General features: G+C 38.3%; 2 protein-coding genes across 19 annotated transcripts in view; one reads left to right on the top strand and one right to left on the bottom strand.

Moving 5' to 3' along the window:
• Positions 1 to 4,634, top strand: part of LOC125451559 (clavesin-1-like) — a 111,886-nt gene extending 107,252 nt beyond the window's left edge. For 2 of the 3 annotated variants that reach the window (XM_059645897.1, XM_059645898.1), the window contains exon 6: positions 569 to 4,631. In XM_059645897.1, coding sequence (XP_059501880.1) covers positions 569 to 653 — 85 coding nt within the window. In that variant the 3' untranslated portion in view covers positions 654 to 4,631. Of the gene's footprint in view, positions 1 to 568 lie in introns of all 3 variants that reach the window. The other variant, XM_059645899.1, reaches the window with a different exon arrangement.
• Positions 1,276 to 19,863, bottom strand: part of unm_hu7910 (un-named hu7910) — a 212,344-nt gene continuing 193,756 nt past the window's right edge. For all 16 annotated transcript variants that reach the window (XM_048529088.2, XM_048529073.2, XM_059645895.1 and 13 more), the window contains 3 exons: positions 13,307 to 13,398; positions 6,534 to 6,667; positions 1,276 to 4,536 (listed from right to left, as the gene is read on the bottom strand). In XM_048529088.2, coding sequence (XP_048385045.1) covers positions 4,386 to 4,536; positions 6,534 to 6,667; positions 13,307 to 13,398 — 377 coding nt within the window. In that variant the 3' untranslated portion in view covers positions 1,276 to 4,385. The remainder of the gene's footprint in view (positions 4,537 to 6,533; positions 6,668 to 13,306; positions 13,399 to 19,863) is intronic.

The raw sequence follows: 19,863 nt of genomic DNA, 5'->3' as shown, positions 1-19,863 counted from the left end.
TGCAGCTTTTTGTCTGTGTAACTTATTGCAACAGCTGGTGCCTTTACCCACCCACAAGGTTGTTGGGAGAGTTGCTGACTGCTATTTTCAAACACCATTGACATTAGAATTAATGGGCTCAGATTTTGCTGGGTTCTAATAAGCAAAAGACTTTGAATGAAGGAAAAAGAAAAGGTTTAGGAACATTTAAAATGCTTTACTGATTCCATTCCTATAACATTTTATCTATTGCAGTATGAATGTTTAAAAAGCAGCTAACGTGCACTCACACCATGAACATAAGAAACACAAATGAGGCAGGATTTAACTTACAGCTAGAATTAGGTTTGCAATGACAAAATTCAGTGACATTTTTGGCATCCTTAATAGTTGTTCTGCTGACAGATTACTCGGACAGGCCTCTCTACAGTACTCCAACAGTTACATTCTCTCAACTAATTTCCATGTTGTAATAAAATTGCATAGCATTAACACTAATCTATCTTTTCTGTTTTGCCACTGGAACAGTGGAAGTATTCTGTTTAATCAATGCTCTGTTTAACAATAGCCCTATTTGTCATTCCGGCAGGTCGCAGTCAGTGGTTGAGCCAGGAGCCCTGAAACAAGAGGACAGGGACGATGACAACACTCAGCCACTCCTCGCTCTGGACTGAACTAGAGACATCTTTGTAGGTTACAGAAACAATGGCAACTCCAGACTGGATCTCAGTGATGCAAACATTAACAGAACACTTGCTTAAATCAAGTCGCATTCAGCTGTGTGAAGTGTTTTTTTCCATTTTTCTAAAAAGATAAAATTCAGATATCACTGTCATCTCGCCCGAACATCAAGCTGATTGACGAATGAAAAATCATTTGAGTGTGTTCCTACAGGATTTCAGATCTGCTGTAGGTGACCTGATGGTTACCATGGTTACCAATATTAGTATTTTGCCTGAGAGAGAGCGAGAAGGTAAATTTTCATTAATGCGGAACTGTTTGACTTGATAACAGGCACGTAATATTTAGATATATTTGTGCCTTTTAGTAGTAGCGAAGAAAGGATTTGTTTTATTTCAGTATCAGAATAGGGAACTTCAAAACAAATATTATGAACAGAAGGCAGGGTAAAACGCCATTTATTAAAGTGCCAAAGATCCATATATCCATTCCTTGAGTTAGTTGCTGGATGAATGTTCAAAATTCATCAATACAATTTATTTAAATTCAGTAAGTGTAGCTAATCTTGCTAACCACCAAGCTGCTCAATTCATTGAGCAAATAAAGAAGAAATAATCATGTTCTTTCATGTTTTATTTTGAGAAAATTAAGGTCAGTGACTTTTACACCATTTTACAAAGTGTGTGTGTTTATTAATAACTTACAGATAATTGATTCCAACATTTTATTCCATCCCAGCATTTTTATCTGTAATTAAACAGAAGACGGTTCTTGATCCAAGAGCCAAATAAAAACCTAATGTATAATTAAAAACTTTCATTTCAAAAATAACTATTTACAGTCAGAAGTACATATTGAAATCCTACAATCATAGTGGTAGTTCCATTTTGTTCAGGTTTATAGACAAAAAAAGCATGTTATTGCATTTATGCCAGTGCTAATGTGTATATAAAATAGAAAATTTAAGATGAACTTTGTGAGACTCAACAGTTAGCTGTGAAAGATTTGGATGAGACCCATTTATATTAAAAAAAAATTGGAGAAGATGGATTACAAGGTTCCATATATGCAGAAGTACATGCAATTAAAAAAAAACATTGTCCTTTCTCAAGAAAACTACAAGAGTAAAGTAACAATCAACATGTACCAAGGTGTTGGACATTTGCCCAGCCCACAATGCTCAAACAATTCACTTTCTTCAGTGATATACAGTAGTAGTAATTTTAGAATTAAAATCAAAGTCAATGGTAGAATATGAAAGAAATTGTAGTGCCTTAACTGGTAGTCACTCACTAAAGTACTTCAAATTTGATATCAAAAGAAAACAAACTATTGTACAAAATATCAAAATAAAATGCAATCTATCTATTCTCTGCCAGTGGAACAGAATACAGTCACTTATCCTATTGCAAGTAGTTATTCAAACAGAAGTGGATTGAAACTGGACTTAAAAAAGTATAAGCTAGTATGAAACTCATTTCAAATTGAAGTTAGCTCTCTATGAGCATAGAGTAAATTCAAATTTATTTGAAAGCTGAGGATCACAGAGAAACTTTCCAATAATAACTCTCACTAAAATGATGCATCTTATGCTAACTACACTGCTTGGAGTCTTTTCAAACATGCATGTACAATGTTTTGTAACTGGGAGATGAGGGAAATATCAGTTTTGAATATTAAACCAACAACTTTCAAAATGTTGCAATATCTTTGAAGCTAATTGTCGTATTTTTATTTAAGTTACATGAAGTATTTGGTATTTTAACTTCTGTAACAAGTAAAAATACATTGCTAAAATAAAGGTTGGGGGTGTTAACTTTAAAATCTCACCGAATCTTACTTCCAGATTTTATTTATTCCTTTTTGTTCTGAACTGATTGACCTTGTCCATGGTTACTGAAATGCTAGGCTCTGTGCAGCTTTAGTCAATACTTTGAACTTCCTGAATTCAGAAATGAGTAAAATACAAAATTTAGTTTACATTGCTGTAGTATATGGATGTTAAGGAATATTCTATTGCATTTGCATTACTGAAGAACTTTGGTATGAGAGACAGATTAAGGCTGAACTGAAATAAAAGGCTCTTCCCCTCTGTACTGTACAGCCAATCCAATTCCTTGGATAGTTTCCAAACCAGCAGTCTAACAGAATTAAATGCTGCAGAATGGGATATATTTAAAATCACAACACATATTTTTGTTGGAATAAAACTTATTTTCCATTCTTTTTCTGTACTCAGCATGATGCTCCTGAGACAGTTTGCTAAGACCTATCACTATGAGAGTGTAAATTACATTTTCACCACATTGCAATCCCCATCTCTCTGCAGGGATTTGACTGTGCCTGCAATTGCTTTGAGACAGAAGTATCTCGGTTATGTGGTGAAGTCAGCTTTCGGTGCTTTGCTCCTTCAAAGTAAAGTCTGTCATTTGCACTTAGTATAATAAATTTATAGATAAAAACATATGGTCACTTTATTGTAGATGTATTACGGTTGTCACAAGCCATCTGCTTTTTGATGCTTTGTACAGATGTGTCAGCTGTCTACTGGATGACTGTGCCTCTCCACTTTGGCATTTGTTCATTTTTGTCACATTAAAAAAAGTTCAACCATTGGCATGTGCAGTAATGAGCACTTTGCGAGAGTGTACTCTAGGTTCTTTACACAAAACTAATATCGGCAATTCTGAATTCAAGAGGATTTGTTTTTATAATTTCATAAGTAACTTACTCTACAACAACTTATACAAATTTGGAATATGAATTTTTGATTTGAACTGAGTGCTACTGATACAGCTGTGGGAATGTCATTGAACGAATTACTAAGCACAGTATGGGCGAATTCAATACAAGCACAGATACATCTGTTAATTCAGAATGCTTCAGTGATTATGTCGTATTAACTTTGAGTTAATCAATCTTGCTCTCACTGTTAGGCTTAGTAACTTCTCAAAGGCAGCTCCCCCAGAGGGCATTAACACACTTTATTGAAAAAAACTGAAAAGTCGGCCAAAGTAAATTCTAAATTAATACCTGCATAATTGTATGTTTTTAATAATCAATTACTTTCACTTGTTAGCAATGAGAAAATGCTGATTTCAACTAAGTCGGTGTACAATGCAAATATACTTGACCAGATGCAATTAAATGAGGTACAAATCATCTTTATGTAACTTGTCAATATCAGTGATTAAAAATAATCAATTTAAACAGAACAATTGTAAAAGGGAAATACAAAACACTGAAGGACAGTTACATAAATGTGACAATTTGTATCTTATGTAAGTTAATCAGACTCTGTTCACATATGTTAGACGTTTCCCAATCCAGCCATTTTCCTAACAAAAGGATTCTTCATTAGCTTGAGGTGAACTATTTTGAAATTATTCCAGATCACAATTGGAGAACTGCTCCATTGGACTTTTCTCTGTAGATCTTATTCAGCTTAGACCTTAGTATTTAGCTTTTGGGAGAGATCAGAGGTCAAATATACTTCTCAATTATTAAGCATCCCCCTTAAAAATATTCCAGGAGACTTTTTGATTTATTCAACTGCTGAGATTTTGGAAAATACATTATGCCTCATTCTGGAAACTCTCCTGCACCAGAAGTTTCAGGAAAACTACAAATCAATGGAACTCATTGCACTTCATTACAGCACACAACTTCTTCATGTTTGCTCAAATCCCAACCTGCCTTCTCTAGTTTATGTCTGAAATCCATCATTAGATTGGGGAAAGACTTCTTCGTTGCTGAGGTGTCAGTTCTGGGTGCCACACATCCACGATAAAGATTAGCCTGTAGCTATTCGCATCCTGCCAAACCTCATGCTCAAAAGAGTCGTCAAAGATGATCACCTTGCCCTCCTTCCATTCTCTGCAAAGAGAGATCAACATCACATTTTCACATTTGTTGAAAATTAGAAACAAGCTTCGAAATATTTAACATTTCTTCTATAGATGAGAATTTGGATAAGAAAATTATTGGCTCCTGAAATAAATCATTATTGCAAGCTGGAAGCTGTTGGTGATTGGGTAATACAGTCAGAGTCATCGAGGATGATGGCACAGAAACAGACCCTTCCGTCCAATCAGTCCATGCCACCCATAATCCCAAACTAAGTTAGCCCCACCTGTCTGCTCCTGGCCCACATCCCTCTTAACATTTCTTATTCGTGAACTTGTCCAAATGTCTTTTAAATGTTGTAACTGTATGCTCACTGACAACTTCTTCTGGCTGTTCATTCTGTAGACAAACCACACTGTGCCTAAAAGAAAAATTGCCCCTCATGTCTTTTTAAAAACCTTTCTCCTCTCACCTTAAAATGTGTCCCCTGGTCTTAAAATCCCCCACCCTAGGGAAAAGACACCTGCCATTCACCTTATCTATACCTTTCATGATTTCATAAACCCAATACGTGGTCACCCTTCAAACTCCCACACTGCAGTGATAGAAGTTCCAGCCTTGCCTGCCCCTCCTTATAACTCAAATGCTCCAGTCCTGACAGCATCCTTGTAAGTCTTTTCTGTACCCTCTCCAATTAAATAATACCTTTCTCACAGTAGTGTGACCAGAACTGTAAACAGTACTCAAAAAGTGGCCTCACCAATGTCCTGTAAAAACCTCAATATAACACCAGTTTTTGTGCCTTATTGTTGTATAATCCTACACAAGAATCATACAATCTCAAAACTGTAAGTGAGCAAAGAGGCCATTTGGCCCATCATATCTGTCCTGGCTCTCCAAACAAACATTATGAATTAATACCATTCTCCTGCCTTTTCTCTACACCCTTGCACATTATGTGAACAAAAACAATCAATCATTTAACGGTCTCTGAGATGCCACCAGTAAACCTAACTGCTACCACATTTCCAGACAGTGCATTTCAGACTTGAAGCTCACTCGGAGAAACATTTTCTCTCATCACCTTTGCTACTTTTGCAAATCACTTGAAATACATGCCATCTCATTGTTGGTCTTTTTTAACTAGTTCCAACCTCTCCAATTTATCCTCATAACTGGAGTTTCTCATCACGAGAACCATGTTTGTAAACCTCTTCTGTACTTTCACCAGTGTGTTCACATCCTACATATTGGGTGGAGCCTAGAATTGTAAAACAGTATTTCAGAAGAGGTCCTGTACAAGTTCAGTGTCAATTCAATGTCCTTGTGATCTGTGCCCTCTTCATTAAGTCCAGGAGTACTCTATGCTTTATAAACTGTTCTGCCCACTAGTTGTGCCACCTTCAATGACTGGTCTGGTCAGCAGGAAGCCAGGAACTGTCCCTCCATGAGCCACAGATCAGGAACCCCCTGCTGCCTGGAAGCCACAGGGTTTTCTCATGGTTGCATGTAGGAAGAGGCCTTTAATTGTCCATTTAAGTGGTACTACTGACTTCTAGGTGCATCATTCTCCACCTTCTTCAAAATATCCACAGCGGAGGTGGCAGCAACAAGATAACAGGGGGCACTTCTGTCATTCCTAGCTATAACACCCTCTCTACCCTGCAAGACCTCATAGCATTCTAACATCAAGCTCGATAAAGAGTTTAAAACTAATCAAACTACACATCAGTCAAGACCATCAAACACATTTATTTCTAGTTAACAAAGGATAGGTTTACACACTTTTATAAACTCTGGCAATCCCCCAAGCTCCAACTGTAATGTTGATAGTAACCTAGGCTTTGAGGTGGTTGGTTGATCAGGAGACATCAGCGAAATGTTCACAGACAATTATTCAGAGACAGCTTTTTTGTGGTTGTAGGAAACTAATTTTGCTTGGAGGATGAAAAAACATTTTAAAAAGTGTTCCTGTGATTTTTAAACTTGATTATAAACATGTTCAAAAAAATCAAGAGACATCCTACCTGGTTTCATTGGCACAACGGATTTTACAGCCTTGTTTAGGAATGACCAGACCAAGATGCATTCTTAGGCGACAATTTGTGGGTCCAGTATGAGGCCAGACATGAGTTCCTGGATGCATAACTGAATATTTAATCTAAAACAAAATGCACTCTAGTAAATTAAAATTATTTCCTCACATTTACAATCTTATGTCAACAGACAGACAATGTGTTAATAAGCTGACCTCTGATTAAATGATTTGTTGTTGTCACATTTAGCGACATACAGTGAAGAGTGTTTTGCGTGCTATACAGGCTGGTCATACCATACAAAGTACATAAAGAAAACAGAACGGCATGCAGAATAGGGCTTACAGCCGCAGAAAAGGTACAGAGACACAGATCAGAATTAACATTTCACAGGCGCATTGAAAAGTCTGATAATAGCAGGGAAGAAGTTGTTCTTGAATCTATTCGTATATGTATTCAAACTTTTATATCTTCTGCTCAACAGAAGACGGTGGAAGAACTTATAAACTGGGTGGGAGAGGTCTGTGATTACGTTGATTGCTTTCCTGAGGCAGCAGGAAGTATAGACAGAGTCAATGGATGGGAGGCTGGTTTGTGAGATGGGCTGGGCTGTGTTCACCAGTCTCTCTAGTTTCTTGTGGCCTTGGGAACAGCAGTTGCCATACTGCATCGTGATGCATCCAGATAGGATGCTTTCTACGTTGCATCCATTAAAAATTGGTAACAGTCCTTGTGGAAATGCTGAATTTCCTGAGCCTCCTGAGAAAGGAGAGACATTGTTGTTTTTTCTTGATGATTGCGTCGACGTGGATGGACCAGGACAGATTGTTGGTGATCATCACTCCCAGGAACTTGAAGCTCTTGATCATTTGCTCCTCAGCACCCACTGATGCAGACAGGGGTGTGCCCTCCGCTTTGCTTCCTAAGCCATTTTGCAGATGTTGATGGAGAGATTGTTGTTTTTTCGCCATGCCACTAAGCACCCAATCTCTCTCCTGTATTCTGTTTGGTTTGAGATCCAACCCACTATGGTGGTATCATCAACAAACTTGTAAATGGAGTCAGCGCAGAATATGGCCACACAGTCATGTGCACAAGGAGAATAGCAGGGCACTGGGTATTGAGGATTATGGTGGAGAGGGTGGCATCGCCTATTCTTACTGACTGCAGTCTGTTGGTCAGAAGTCGAGGATCCAGTTCGAGGGGGGAGTGGAGACCTGGGTCTTGGAGTTTACGGATACATTTGTTTGGAATTATGGTGTTGAAGTCAGAACTGCAGTCAATAAGCAGAAGCCTGGCAACTTTTTTGGCAAAATTTTATTTATATTACCTAACTTTAACAAAGTTGTCCAACAATTCCCATTCCTAGGAGTCAGATTCTATGGAAATAACAAAGGACAGGTTTATAAAAGGACTATATATTGTACATGAGCTGCAGCAGTTCAAAGTAGCAGCTCACCACCACCTCAAGGGCAGCTGGGGGCAGGCAATACATGCTGGCCTAGCCAGCAATGCCCACATCATACAAGTGGATAAAAAGAATGTACGAACAAACAAAAAACTTCAATTACAGACAATTTGAGTACTCATCAAAACATGGGGTGACTAATTACTGCAACTATGACTGCTCTTTTTGAAAGCTAACTGCGGTCAAGCAGATTGGCAAGATTTGAAAAGCACAGACAATATCTATTCAGCAATTATTCAGAAAAGCTCTTTGAAATGATTTTTAGAGTTTGCATAGGTGATCATTCAGATAAAAATAATTTATTAATGAACAACCAACAGATTTCAGAAAAATCATGTAAAAACAACTTGGATTTTTCTCAAATACATTATGGCCATAGTGGAAAGGAAACTGGAGCTGACATCTGGATTCTTAAGGTCTACTTTAGTAATTCATACCCAGAAGTCACAGAATAAGGGGTTAGGAAGAATTGCTCTCAGTGGAACATTTCTTTAAGTCAAGAAACTGAGGCCAGCAAAAAGTATCATTCTAGTCTGCAAAGAATGTCCGAGTGAGATATGCAGGATACCATAGCAATAGCAATAGCAATAGCAATTTGTAATCTGTGCAGTTTGACAGCCTGCCAAGATTGAGGTAGATACAACACATTGTGGCTCTTGTACCCAAGGGACAGAAAAATCAATCTGTCTGGACACGTGAGTTACTCTTGTCTACTTAAAAAAAGTCAACAAGTCGACCTGACTTTCAGTTTTCCAACCCTTTCCCAATTCCTGGTTCTTAATTATCTGAGCTACATATTTGGAATTTGCCACAAGTAACTAGTTTCTTTTAATGTATCAACCAGCTTTGATGTGTTCGGGCAGATACCCTTGGCCATAGCATCCTGTGGTAGGACTGAATCTGAACGTTCTGGCTCAGAGGTAGTGGCACTACCATTGCACCATAAGATACACAATAGCCAGTTACAAATAAACACACAGCACTGTATCAAGTAACCAATTACCAATTGTATGTTTTAGTGGTTTGATTAGAGCTTAGTGAGAAATATCACTAAGACTGTAATGATATCAAGTAAGGACGACAAACAAGTACCATGCAACCACTTAAGAAGGATTAGATCTTTAGGTTAACTGGGCCAATACATAGCTGTTTCAGTTCAATGGAGAGAATTATAAAATAATCGAATGAGTAAGAAGAGCTGGGTGAAAACTTGGATCATTAGTAAAAGAAAAAGGCAACAGGCTTATGTTCAAGTCCTACAGCATTGTGAAAGGACTAACAAATATTTAGGTTTTTGATTTAAAATGTTGGGCTTATTTTGGCAGCAAGTTGAAGCTTCTAGTCTAATTGTAATTTTGAAGGTAGCAAGATGCAGGAGAAAGCTGTTCAGAATACTGAAGGATTGAAATACCAGTGAAAAGGGAGCAGGGAGGGGGAATTCAGGAAAAGCCTCACAGCTAAAGAGGAGGAAGAGTTTTGGAATAATTAATGAAGAAGGATCATTGAAGCAGACATTAAAAATTGGGTGCACTCCTGAAGAAAGGAATGGAATAAGGGATACAGTTTGTGCAGCAGGATTTGGTTAATCCCCAAAACAGAAAGGCAAAGCCTTGTTAGATGTATCTTTGACTGTACCTAATGTCCTTCAACCCTCACCAATCTATTTACTGATGAAGAACAACAACATCACTTTCTAAAGGAATGCATGCTTCTGGTGGGGTAAAGGTTCTATTGTAAAGTCTTTTTACACAACACCTATTCTCAATACTCTCTCTGGGACACAATGTCCTTGATCAAAATTCTTTAAAATTAAGCTGACCTAGACATGTTATTGATTCATTTGCTTTTCAAATAAGCCACTAAGTGCATCTTATTGATTTTGCAGGCGAAGTATGAAATGGGAGTGGGTAAGGCAGGGTTAAAGGTCAAAAGCAATGCTTCAACTCCTCAAGCTGCTTTGAGATAACAAATATACTGCTTACTAATGATAATTGCTCAACACAGAAATCTGAAGATCCACTCCCATAGCTGACTTCTGTTTTTATTCTTCATAATCTACCAAATGTTACATAAATTGATCAACAAACACAACCAAGAATCCTTTAATTTATCATCTGCAGCTGTTCTGCACACTGCTCTATGTGGGGCAATCTATGCATATTAGCAATGTGACTTTCAAGAAAAGCCTTTTAAAAAGAAAAATAAGTTGACTATCTGACGCTTCACTAATCAAATAGGCCCACAAATAAAATGGGACACAGACAAAAAAAAACGCTGTTATTCAGCTTAAAATAACTGGTATCAGGCAGCTGGCTCCTCAAGCTGTTATTTTGAGCTGCTGTTTTCAATTCACTGCACCCAGTGATTCCCGTGCTTAGACATGGAGCAGTGACAGACACATGATCCCTTTTGTATGAATGGGCACACAGGCAGGCAGCAGACACGGGGAGGGAGCACACAGGCAAGGACACAGTGGTGGAGGGGGGGGGGGGGCGGGGGGCGCGGGTGTATTCAGACATGGGGTGTGGAGTGCGTGTGCACACACACAGGGGAAGACAAACAGACATGGGAGGTGGGGGGAAGAGACAAGACAGAACGGCGGTGTCGACAGGAGGAGACAAACACTCAGGGGTGGGTGGGAATCAAAGCTCAGTCAGGGGACAGAGTGGGAGAGAAGGATGCAGGGGGAAGAGAGTGAGGGGGAGTTGGACAGAGATGATACATTGCCAACATCTGCACTATTCTGCTTTCAGATTCGTGTCAATAAGGAGGGGAGCACTTTATTCCAGCTGCCTCCTTCAACCAATAGGCACTGCTAAAATTATTAAACTGGTTTGTCTGGAGGGATGTTGGATGTTATTAAATAAAACTGAATTTGTTTTAAAAACAGGTTCCCAAAGTGTACGTCACAAAACAATTTTAAAAAAGCACGACCGGCCATTGGTGAATTCTTAGAATTCAAAGCTCCCAACTGTAAATTTAAATTGGGCACTAGCTACATGAGAAAAATCTTCCATTTAAATAGTGCCTTTCATTAATGCAAAACATCCTAGACTGCATGAGTGTGAATAAAGTATCCTTTTGAAGTCTATTTCCGGTTGCAAGTTAAGAAAATGTGCAGGCTATTTGTGAACAGCAAGGTTCCAAAAACACCAAGAAATGAAAAGACTTGGATAATTTGATTGTTAATGACTGTGTTAGCCCTTCCTTCAAAAGGACCATGGATTTTCATATCCATTCATGCGTTTTAAACATAACGATGGTGTTCAGTAGGCTCCCTAGTAGAGTTCCAATGTTTTGAGTCAGGTGTAGCGCCCCAGACTTCAGGTTTAAATCTGCTTCAGTACTTGTTGGCTTTGGAAGGAGCATTCATGCTGCAGTTCCGATATTGAATTTCAGCCTGCTAATGCATCCAACACTTCACCACACCACTACTCCCCCATGGGGAAAAGAACACCCGAATGAATACAAAATAACAAATGGTTTCCAAATTTTTGGTTACTTATTTTCAAAGGACCAACCAACCTCAATAGGAAGAAATACTAATCAAACCAGTTCAGACAATAAACAAAAATGGAAAGAAGGAGCTCCCCCAAAGCTTCACCAGCCTCTCAAAGAGGCAGAAAAGCAAGAGATGGGGACTACACATATTGATGCAGAACAGTATAGATGGGAACCGTGATCTAAATGAATTGTTAAATAATTCTAAATGAGGAGATCAAAGATATGTTGCAAAATCAATAAAGTAACATTACTGCTGAGGGAATGAAACCATTTGACATTGGGCATGTTCACTTGTGAAAATATAACAGAATATCTCAGTCCCAGCAGCGTTCACAACTCTCTGATGGCCAGCAACCCTCTCGGAGGCAGGACTTTGTTCTGAGTCCAGCTAATTATCACTCCACAGTTCATTAGATAGTTGCAGTGCTCTCAGTTGGCAGAAGTGCTTTCTCCACATTCTATTGATGTGAAAGCTGGAAATTCTGGCCCCATTCCTCTTACATCCAGTAACCATTCCCAAGCCCCAAGACCAAGTCTCAAATAGGAACTGTAAAGTCTTCAACAAAAAGCAAACAGAGGAAGAAAGATGAAATTGAGAGGATGAAAGATGATAAAAAGAGAAATTTTTTTAAAAGAAGTGAGACAATTTTAAAAGGAATGAGATTCAGCATTGCAAGAAATTAGTTTTCAATGCCAAAGATTAAACATCACACCATTAAAGCTTTACTCACATTTGAATAGACAATGTTGAACTTTTTTTTAAGCATTTTTAGTGAATAACCTATGGATAAATACTGCAAATTCAGACCCTTTATATGTTTTAATACCAACTCTCTTGACCAGTGTAGTAAAGCCAGTGAAGGAGAGATACAGCTTGGATAGTAAAATCCTGAGTTCCGTTTTTAACTGCATTTGTGAAAATGTTAAAAGTTGCTGCCAGAATAACAGCAAGTGTCGACAATCTCATTTTCAGTTCTACCACAGAATCCAAACTATTATATATGACTTTCTTGTTTGGAAAAGTACATTAGAGGCAATTTTGAATCTGAAATCAGAATTGTCAATAGTAGATTGTTGACATATGATAAGTGATTGGGAACTTATCACACATCTTAGTCAGAAACTGTTCTCAATCATTTTCAGCAACCAAATGTGTCACAAAGATTCTGTGGCTAATGAAGGTGAGAATGAATGACATTTGGTTGGAGTCATAACACTTAAAGTTTTTTATTGTTTTATCTGTCAAGTGATAATAACTAGTACCACACTGAGCACTTGAACTGTTAGACTCATCCCTTGTTAATCACAGTACATCTCAATCTCTATATCCTTTCAATACTAGAGCATCTGAGGTGCTTTTGTACGTTATGAGAGAAATGGACAGCTTCTTTCCCTTTCTCATGCTCGCAGGCAAATGCCATGACTCAAGATGTAAAGTTAATTACAGATGCCACATGTGTCAAGACTCAGTCAGGAGCTTAATGAATTGTTTCACAACACATTTTAATTGGTGTGAAAATACAATGCATTATTACCTGTTATTTAATGGTGACTGGACTTGTGTGCTGCAAAAGTGTTTTAACTAAAAAATCTGTTTTTGAATCCAACTAGAATTTAGATTTATTCCGAATTGCTAAAGAATGCATTTTATATCTTTATTCAAAATTCATTGGTCACATTTCATAAATTCTGTAACAGAAATTTATAGAATATTTAGAACTTTGCATTATCTCACTTAACACTGAATTGATACATTATGTGACAATAAAGGATGAATAAAAATTGAAAGCACCTGCCCACGTTTGCAGCCTGTTGACTCAGGGAACTTCTCAAACAAGGCGCATGTTTTTGGGACGTGTTGACAGGATCTTCCAGCTCTGCGACCTAGGAGTGAAAAAAAGAAAAATATATACAAGGCAGCAGCTGAATTAGCATAATTTGATTGTCATAATTAAGGTTATTTCATTGCCAGCCATTTGATAAAACTTATCTCAGATTCAGCCACAATTGATGTACCTACACACATCTAATCAGAACTCTCATACAACTTCTCTCACATCAGCTTTATCTCACCAAAGGACAAAATATACAAACATACTAAGATTCCTTTAATTCTCAGAACTTCAGTTATTTCACCTAAATTTGAAAATATTTAAAGGGTAGGGTTAGAGGGAGTAAATTAAATTAGGATTAAGCCAGAAGTCACATGATACCAGGTTATTTTAGGATTAAACTGGATAAATTTGCACTAACAAGTCTGTCCATCCACCATCCGTAACAACTACAAATGATTCCAAATTTGTACAGCACTTTTGCTCTGATGGATGCAGTCATGTATCCTGAATACGCTAATCAATTAAGTATAATTAGCATGAGTTGGTGGATTTTCTAGTTTAGTGTTTCTTTGCCAATTCCTTTTGTTTCCAAAACTCCTACATCTATTTTATTTATCCAACCCACACCAAGTTGGGGGGGCGGAGGGGGGGGGGCTTCCTCCAAACAAGCAATTTTACTTCAGTAATAATACAGGCTTTACAGTAGTGTGTGTGTCACACGGTCAATGACAGCTCTCATCTTTCTGCATGTAGAGTCCAATTCTATCCACTAAGGACCGTAATTGAGTGTTCAGTAACTGTGCATTCAAATGCTCTGAAAGCTTTGACACACACGTCCACTGGGAGTGACATCTGCCTTGAGAGGCTACATGAGAATCTGCTCCACTGTTTTCTCACCCTCTAATTCCATAAAATCTTTAGTTAAAGAAATAAGGGTTTTAGAATTCACCAGGATAAATTTCAACTTCACGCTTTATTTTGGCTATGTCATTTACCATAAACCCCTATTCGATTTTTGACACCTGTTGTATAGTGTACAGGAAGGAAACAAGTATTAGTACAGAGCAGGGGTAAAGTACACCTCAACTCAATCACGTCTTAACCTAGATATCCAAAGAAGCACCCGAGATATGGAAATCAAAAGTAGGCCATCTCAGGCGAACAAAACTAGTAAAAGCTTTCAAAGACGACGATAATCATAATGGTGGCACCCGAGGGAAGTATACTCAAGGTGGAGGCTGTGGGATGATGGAAATGCTTACAAATGCAATAAAAGCTTGGTATCAAAGATGATAAAAAGGATCTGCTGATTCAGAAAAAAATGGGTTGTTGATTCAAAAAAGTAAGGAAATGATTAAACGTTTATAACAGAGTTAGAGTTAGCAACCAAATGCAGTGACTGATGAAAGCAGGATGGAATAACATTTAATATAACAGTGTGGAACTGGAGGAACACAGCTGATCAGGCAGCATCAGAGGAGAACGTCAGCTTTCCTGCTCCTCTGATGCTGCCTGACCTGCTGTGCTCCTCCAACTCCACATTGTGTTATCCCTGACTCCAGCATTGACAGTTCTTACTATCTCTGAGTGGAATAACATTTGGTTTGATTTATCGGAGGTCAGAACACCAAGTTTGTTAGTTTTTGTTTTATGCCTAACAAGTAGTAATAATAACTGGATTACACTGAGCACTCTAATGGTTAGGCTCAACCTTTATGCATCACATTTCAATCTCTCCACTCTTCCAATACTGCAGCATCTGAAACACGTCTGCAGGTTGTATCAAACAAAAAACTGAACGGCTCAAAAGCCTGGGCAAAAACACTGAAAGGCAGCCAGAAGTGGGATAATTGTTAAGGTAGCCTGGATAAACATGTATGTAAATCAGAGGTCTGTAAAATAGCTAGGCAAATATTAGTTCTAACATCAAGTTTGTAAAGATAGAACTTGTAAATATAACCATCAAATGGAGACAATGGCCAAGTGAAATCACTTTCCTTGGCTCAAACTCAACTCCCTTCTCCACATCCTAAAAGCTGAAGGACCCACATAAAGAGCTATGCTGAACAATGAACAACAGTAATGAGCAACAGTCTAATTTTCATCATGAATAATTCTATTTGTTATTGCTATCTTACTTTATTCCAAATCAGGGAGGTTGTTTTAGATACAAATACCTCTTTACTGTCAAGGTACAATAAGAGGGTGGAGTCATACAGAATCATAACTAAATAACAGATAAAATTTAATGTAAACCAGCATAAAATATCAATCATAGATAGATATATCAATAGATCGATCGATCACAGGGACTCCCCTCAAACTGCATTAAAATAGCCAGCAATGAAATTGAAGAAGGCCTACAAACCATTGCATGTGAACTGTCAACATGTCTAACTTTATGGGAGCAGTCAACAAAGCTAATAGAACATTGAATTACATAGCCAGAACACTAGAGTAGCAGGCAGAGGATATCATGCTTATGAGATAAGGAACCTAGGTCAGAGTACTGTGATGGGTTCTTGTCACTGAGACAGGAGAGGGGCAGCATGTATTGGAGGCAGAGCAGTAGAACTATAAACAAAGTCTAGCTTCTAGTGTCTAAGCCAGCAGCACATGTCTAAAGAGTCATAGCGGATTTGAAATGTTAACTGTTTCTCTCTCTCAGCATTGCCTGTTTTTATTTCTGATCTCTGGCATCTGAAGGATTTTGATTTTATTTTTGTGTTAAAGTTTTGAATTATGAGTGAAAGGTGGAGAAATGTAGGTATTTTACATGTCATCAACACATCAATAAATGCCAAAAACAACTGATAAATGGAGTTAGAATACAGGAGAACACGATATGCAGTACCAATTAGGTCAAGCTGCTAACATTCTGACTAGCAGTTTACAAGACCAGAAAGAAGCTACCTGCATGGTTAAATTGGTGGCCTTTTCACAGTGTGCCACAGGTCTACGGACAAGTTAACAGTAAATGTGGCTTCATTTAATAATGTATATTAGTTAGAATCCTGAATGCGTTCATAATAAATGCTGAGTATCACTAATTTAGGTTTATGTCTCAAATCATTTTTGCTTTATTTGAAAAATTGTTTCTATCAATAACCATTGTACCTTGCTGCTATGCAGAAGACTAAGACAATTCAGTTCTACTGAACTGAAATAATGTTTATAAAACCTGTAAAGCACACCAGCTTTGTATATAAAATCCCTTCCCCACTCTGACATAATATTATGTGATAGCCTCACGAATGAAGAATGCTTTCCACTTTCGTGTCATCCTGGGCCTTCTTTGAGGCGCAGTGGCCGCAACTCCAGCCCACCTCTGAAAATAACCGTAAGAAGCAGCAGGCTTTTAGGGGTCAGCAACATGAATTTGGAAAATGGCTCAACTCAGAATTCATGACATGAAGTGGAGAACAGAGCCCATTACTTCATTACCTCCTGCAGCTAATTTACTTTTGATGCCTCAGCAAATCAGATTGTTCTGCTACAACAACTTGCAACAAAGTTCAATTCGTTATCAGGAAATATGGTTACAGCTTATTGCAGTGCAATAATGTAACAGTCCCTGACAAAGCTCACAAATGAATGAAGTCAATGGTAATGGTAACAGTGGCCCCAGTTTCCAGAAACAGAAATTATAGGTAAAGAGGAGGGGTTAAAAAGGCTGGCAGGGAGACAAGTCACCAGGCCTGGATGGGAAGCATCCTAGATTGCTGAGGGGGGTAAGGGAGCAAATCTCAGAGCCATTGACGAGAATTTTACAGGCATAGGATTATCCCATCTGAACATAGGATTAATCTGGAGGATTGCAAATGTAATGCTGCTGTTGAGTAAAAGGGCAAACGATAACTTAGGAAATTGCAGAGCTGTCAGCTCGACATCAATACTGGGAAAACTGATGGTAGCCATAATACAGAATAAGGTAAATAAACACTTAGAGAAAAATAAGTTAATACTAAACAGTCAACATGGCTTTGTCAAGGGCAGGACATGTCTAACAAGTTTAATTGAGTTCTTTGATGAGGTGACACAGGCAGTGCATGGAGTATGGTGCTGTGGATATTGTACATTTGGACCTTCAGAAAGCATTTGATATAGTGCTACATGGTAGGTGATGTTCACCAGGGATCTTTGTTGCTACCCACGCTTTTTTGTAAGTTTTATAAACAATTTGGAGATGGGTTGTCACAGCAAAATCTCTAAATCTGCAGACTATACCAAGCTAGGGAGAATAGTGAATTATGAAGATTGTGACAATAGTGTCATTTTAAGAGGCTATTTGGTACTTTTTTTTGGACAGAGATTGTAAAGCTGAGGAACTGAATTGGCTAGTGAAGACGACCGAGTAAACAGCTTGTGATGCCTTGGGTTTTTTTTTTCCAAAACAGCGTGAATTAGTGCAGCCAGCTCTCGCAGATCCGGATTTCTGGGTGCTGGTTTATTTTTACTTTTTAGGTTTATCTGTAAGCAGAAGCCTTTTGGGGTCTCAAAAGAGTCGGAAAATTCAGTAAATGTCTCCTAGTCCTAGCTGCTACTTTCTATGAACCCTCCTGTTGTTTTTTCCCTCCTGGATTGGAGAACTGCATGTGAGAATCTGTGTCTGAATTTGCCTTTCTACCACTGTATGTGTTTATGGGATGTTAATATATTGAAACAGATGATTAGTAATAGTTACTACATCTATTATTCAGTTAAGTTACTCTAAACTCCTCTTTCTTTTGTTTGTATTTTTACTGCTGTGTTTAAATAAATTGCATTTTGGTGAATAGTTTGACCAGTCACAACACATCTGGAATGGATACTTCACATCTATCTTTAAAGAAAAAGTTAGAGTCTAGGCTACTTTTATAAAATATTTTGAGGGGTCTGGTCTAGTCCATTACAAGGTGATGCTAAGCAACTTCACAGGGACATTGACAAGTTGACTAAATGGGCAGACACCTGGCAGATGAAATTCAATGCAGAGAAATGCGAAGCATTTTGTTAGAAGTGACAATGTAGTTCAGTGGTACAACTTTGACGGGAGTACAGCAGCAGAGGGAACTCGGGGTTCACGTTCTCTGAAGGTGGCCAGGTAAGCTGAAACATTTGTTAAGGCGGGTTGGGTTTATAAATAGAGGCATAGAGCATAAAAGCAAAGAAGTGATGCCATATCACTACAAATCATTGGTCAGATTGCATTGAGAATAGTCGGTTATGACCTAGGGTCCTTATTTAAGAAAGTATAGTGAGTTTTGAGAAGATTTGTAGCTCAGGTTGAGGTTCTTAATGTGAGTTTGCTCGCTGAGTTGGAAGGTTAGTTTTCAGACGTTTCGTCACCATTCTAGGTAACATCATCAGTGAGCCTCCGACGAAGCGCTGGTGTTATGTCCCGCTTTCTATTTATCTGGTTAGGTTTCCTTGGGTTGGTGATGTCATTTCCTGTTCTTTTTCTCAGGGGATGGTAGATTGGCTCCAAGTCAATGTGTTGACATTGACTTGGAGCCAATCTACCATCCCCTGAGAAAAAGAACAGGAAATGACATCACCAACCCAAGGAAACCTAACCAGATAAATAGAAAGCGGGACATAACACCAGCGCTTCGTCGGAGGCTCACTGATGATGTTACCTAGAATGGTGACGAAACATCTGAAAACTAACCTTCCAGCTCAGCGAGCAAACTCACATTAAGAAAGTATGTTAAGCCCTGGAGATAGTGCAAAAGTAACTTACTAGAATGATGGCAGGCATGAGGGATTTTAGATACAAGGAAAAATCAGAGAAATTGGGCTTAATTTTCTCTGCTCCAAGTAGACTAAGATCTTATCAAGGTGTTCAAAACTATGAACAATTTTGACAGAGTAAAGGAAGGCATTCACTTCTGTTGGTTGGTATGTCATGGACAACGGGTCACATTTCAAGATCGTCAGCAAGAGAGCTAGGAATGAGATGAGCAGAAATGTCTTTAATCAGAGAGCTGTCAGGATTTGGAATACGCTGCCTGGGAGAGTGGTGGAAGCGGATTCCACACGAGATTTGAAAAGATAGCTGGATATATATTTGAAAGAGTTAAATTTATTGAGATAGGATTGGAGAATGGGACTAGCTGGGTAGCTATTTTGAGAGCGGTACAGACACAACAGGTTAAATGGCCTCCTTCTGTGTTGTAAAATGCGATGATACTATGTATCAGATTGCATTAGCAGCCTGGAAATATATCTCCAGCATCGGGTTAATGCTCCAAGAATGTGAAGGGAACAAGCTATTGGATTAAACTGTAACGTTCATAAAAGTTTACCCAGACGTTTACCTATACTGTACAGGGAAAATAAAAAAATCAACAACAGGAACTTAATGTGTGTTTAACAAATATGTTTCATTTTACATATTGCAACATATTGGCTTGGATAAGAAGAACTGGGTGCATAGCAGTAATGTCATCAGATTGATAATCTAGAGGCCAATGATGTCCATATCCCATGAAAGAATAAGGAGACAAAACATTAATGTTGCACATCTCTAACA

This window comes from Stegostoma tigrinum, chromosome 5 (genome assembly GCF_030684315.1).
Source record: "Stegostoma tigrinum isolate sSteTig4 chromosome 5, sSteTig4.hap1, whole genome shotgun sequence".
In the NCBI taxonomy this organism is placed as follows: domain Eukaryota; kingdom Metazoa; phylum Chordata; class Chondrichthyes; order Orectolobiformes; family Stegostomatidae; genus Stegostoma; species Stegostoma tigrinum.
This window is presented reverse-complemented; position numbering and strand designations above follow the sequence as displayed.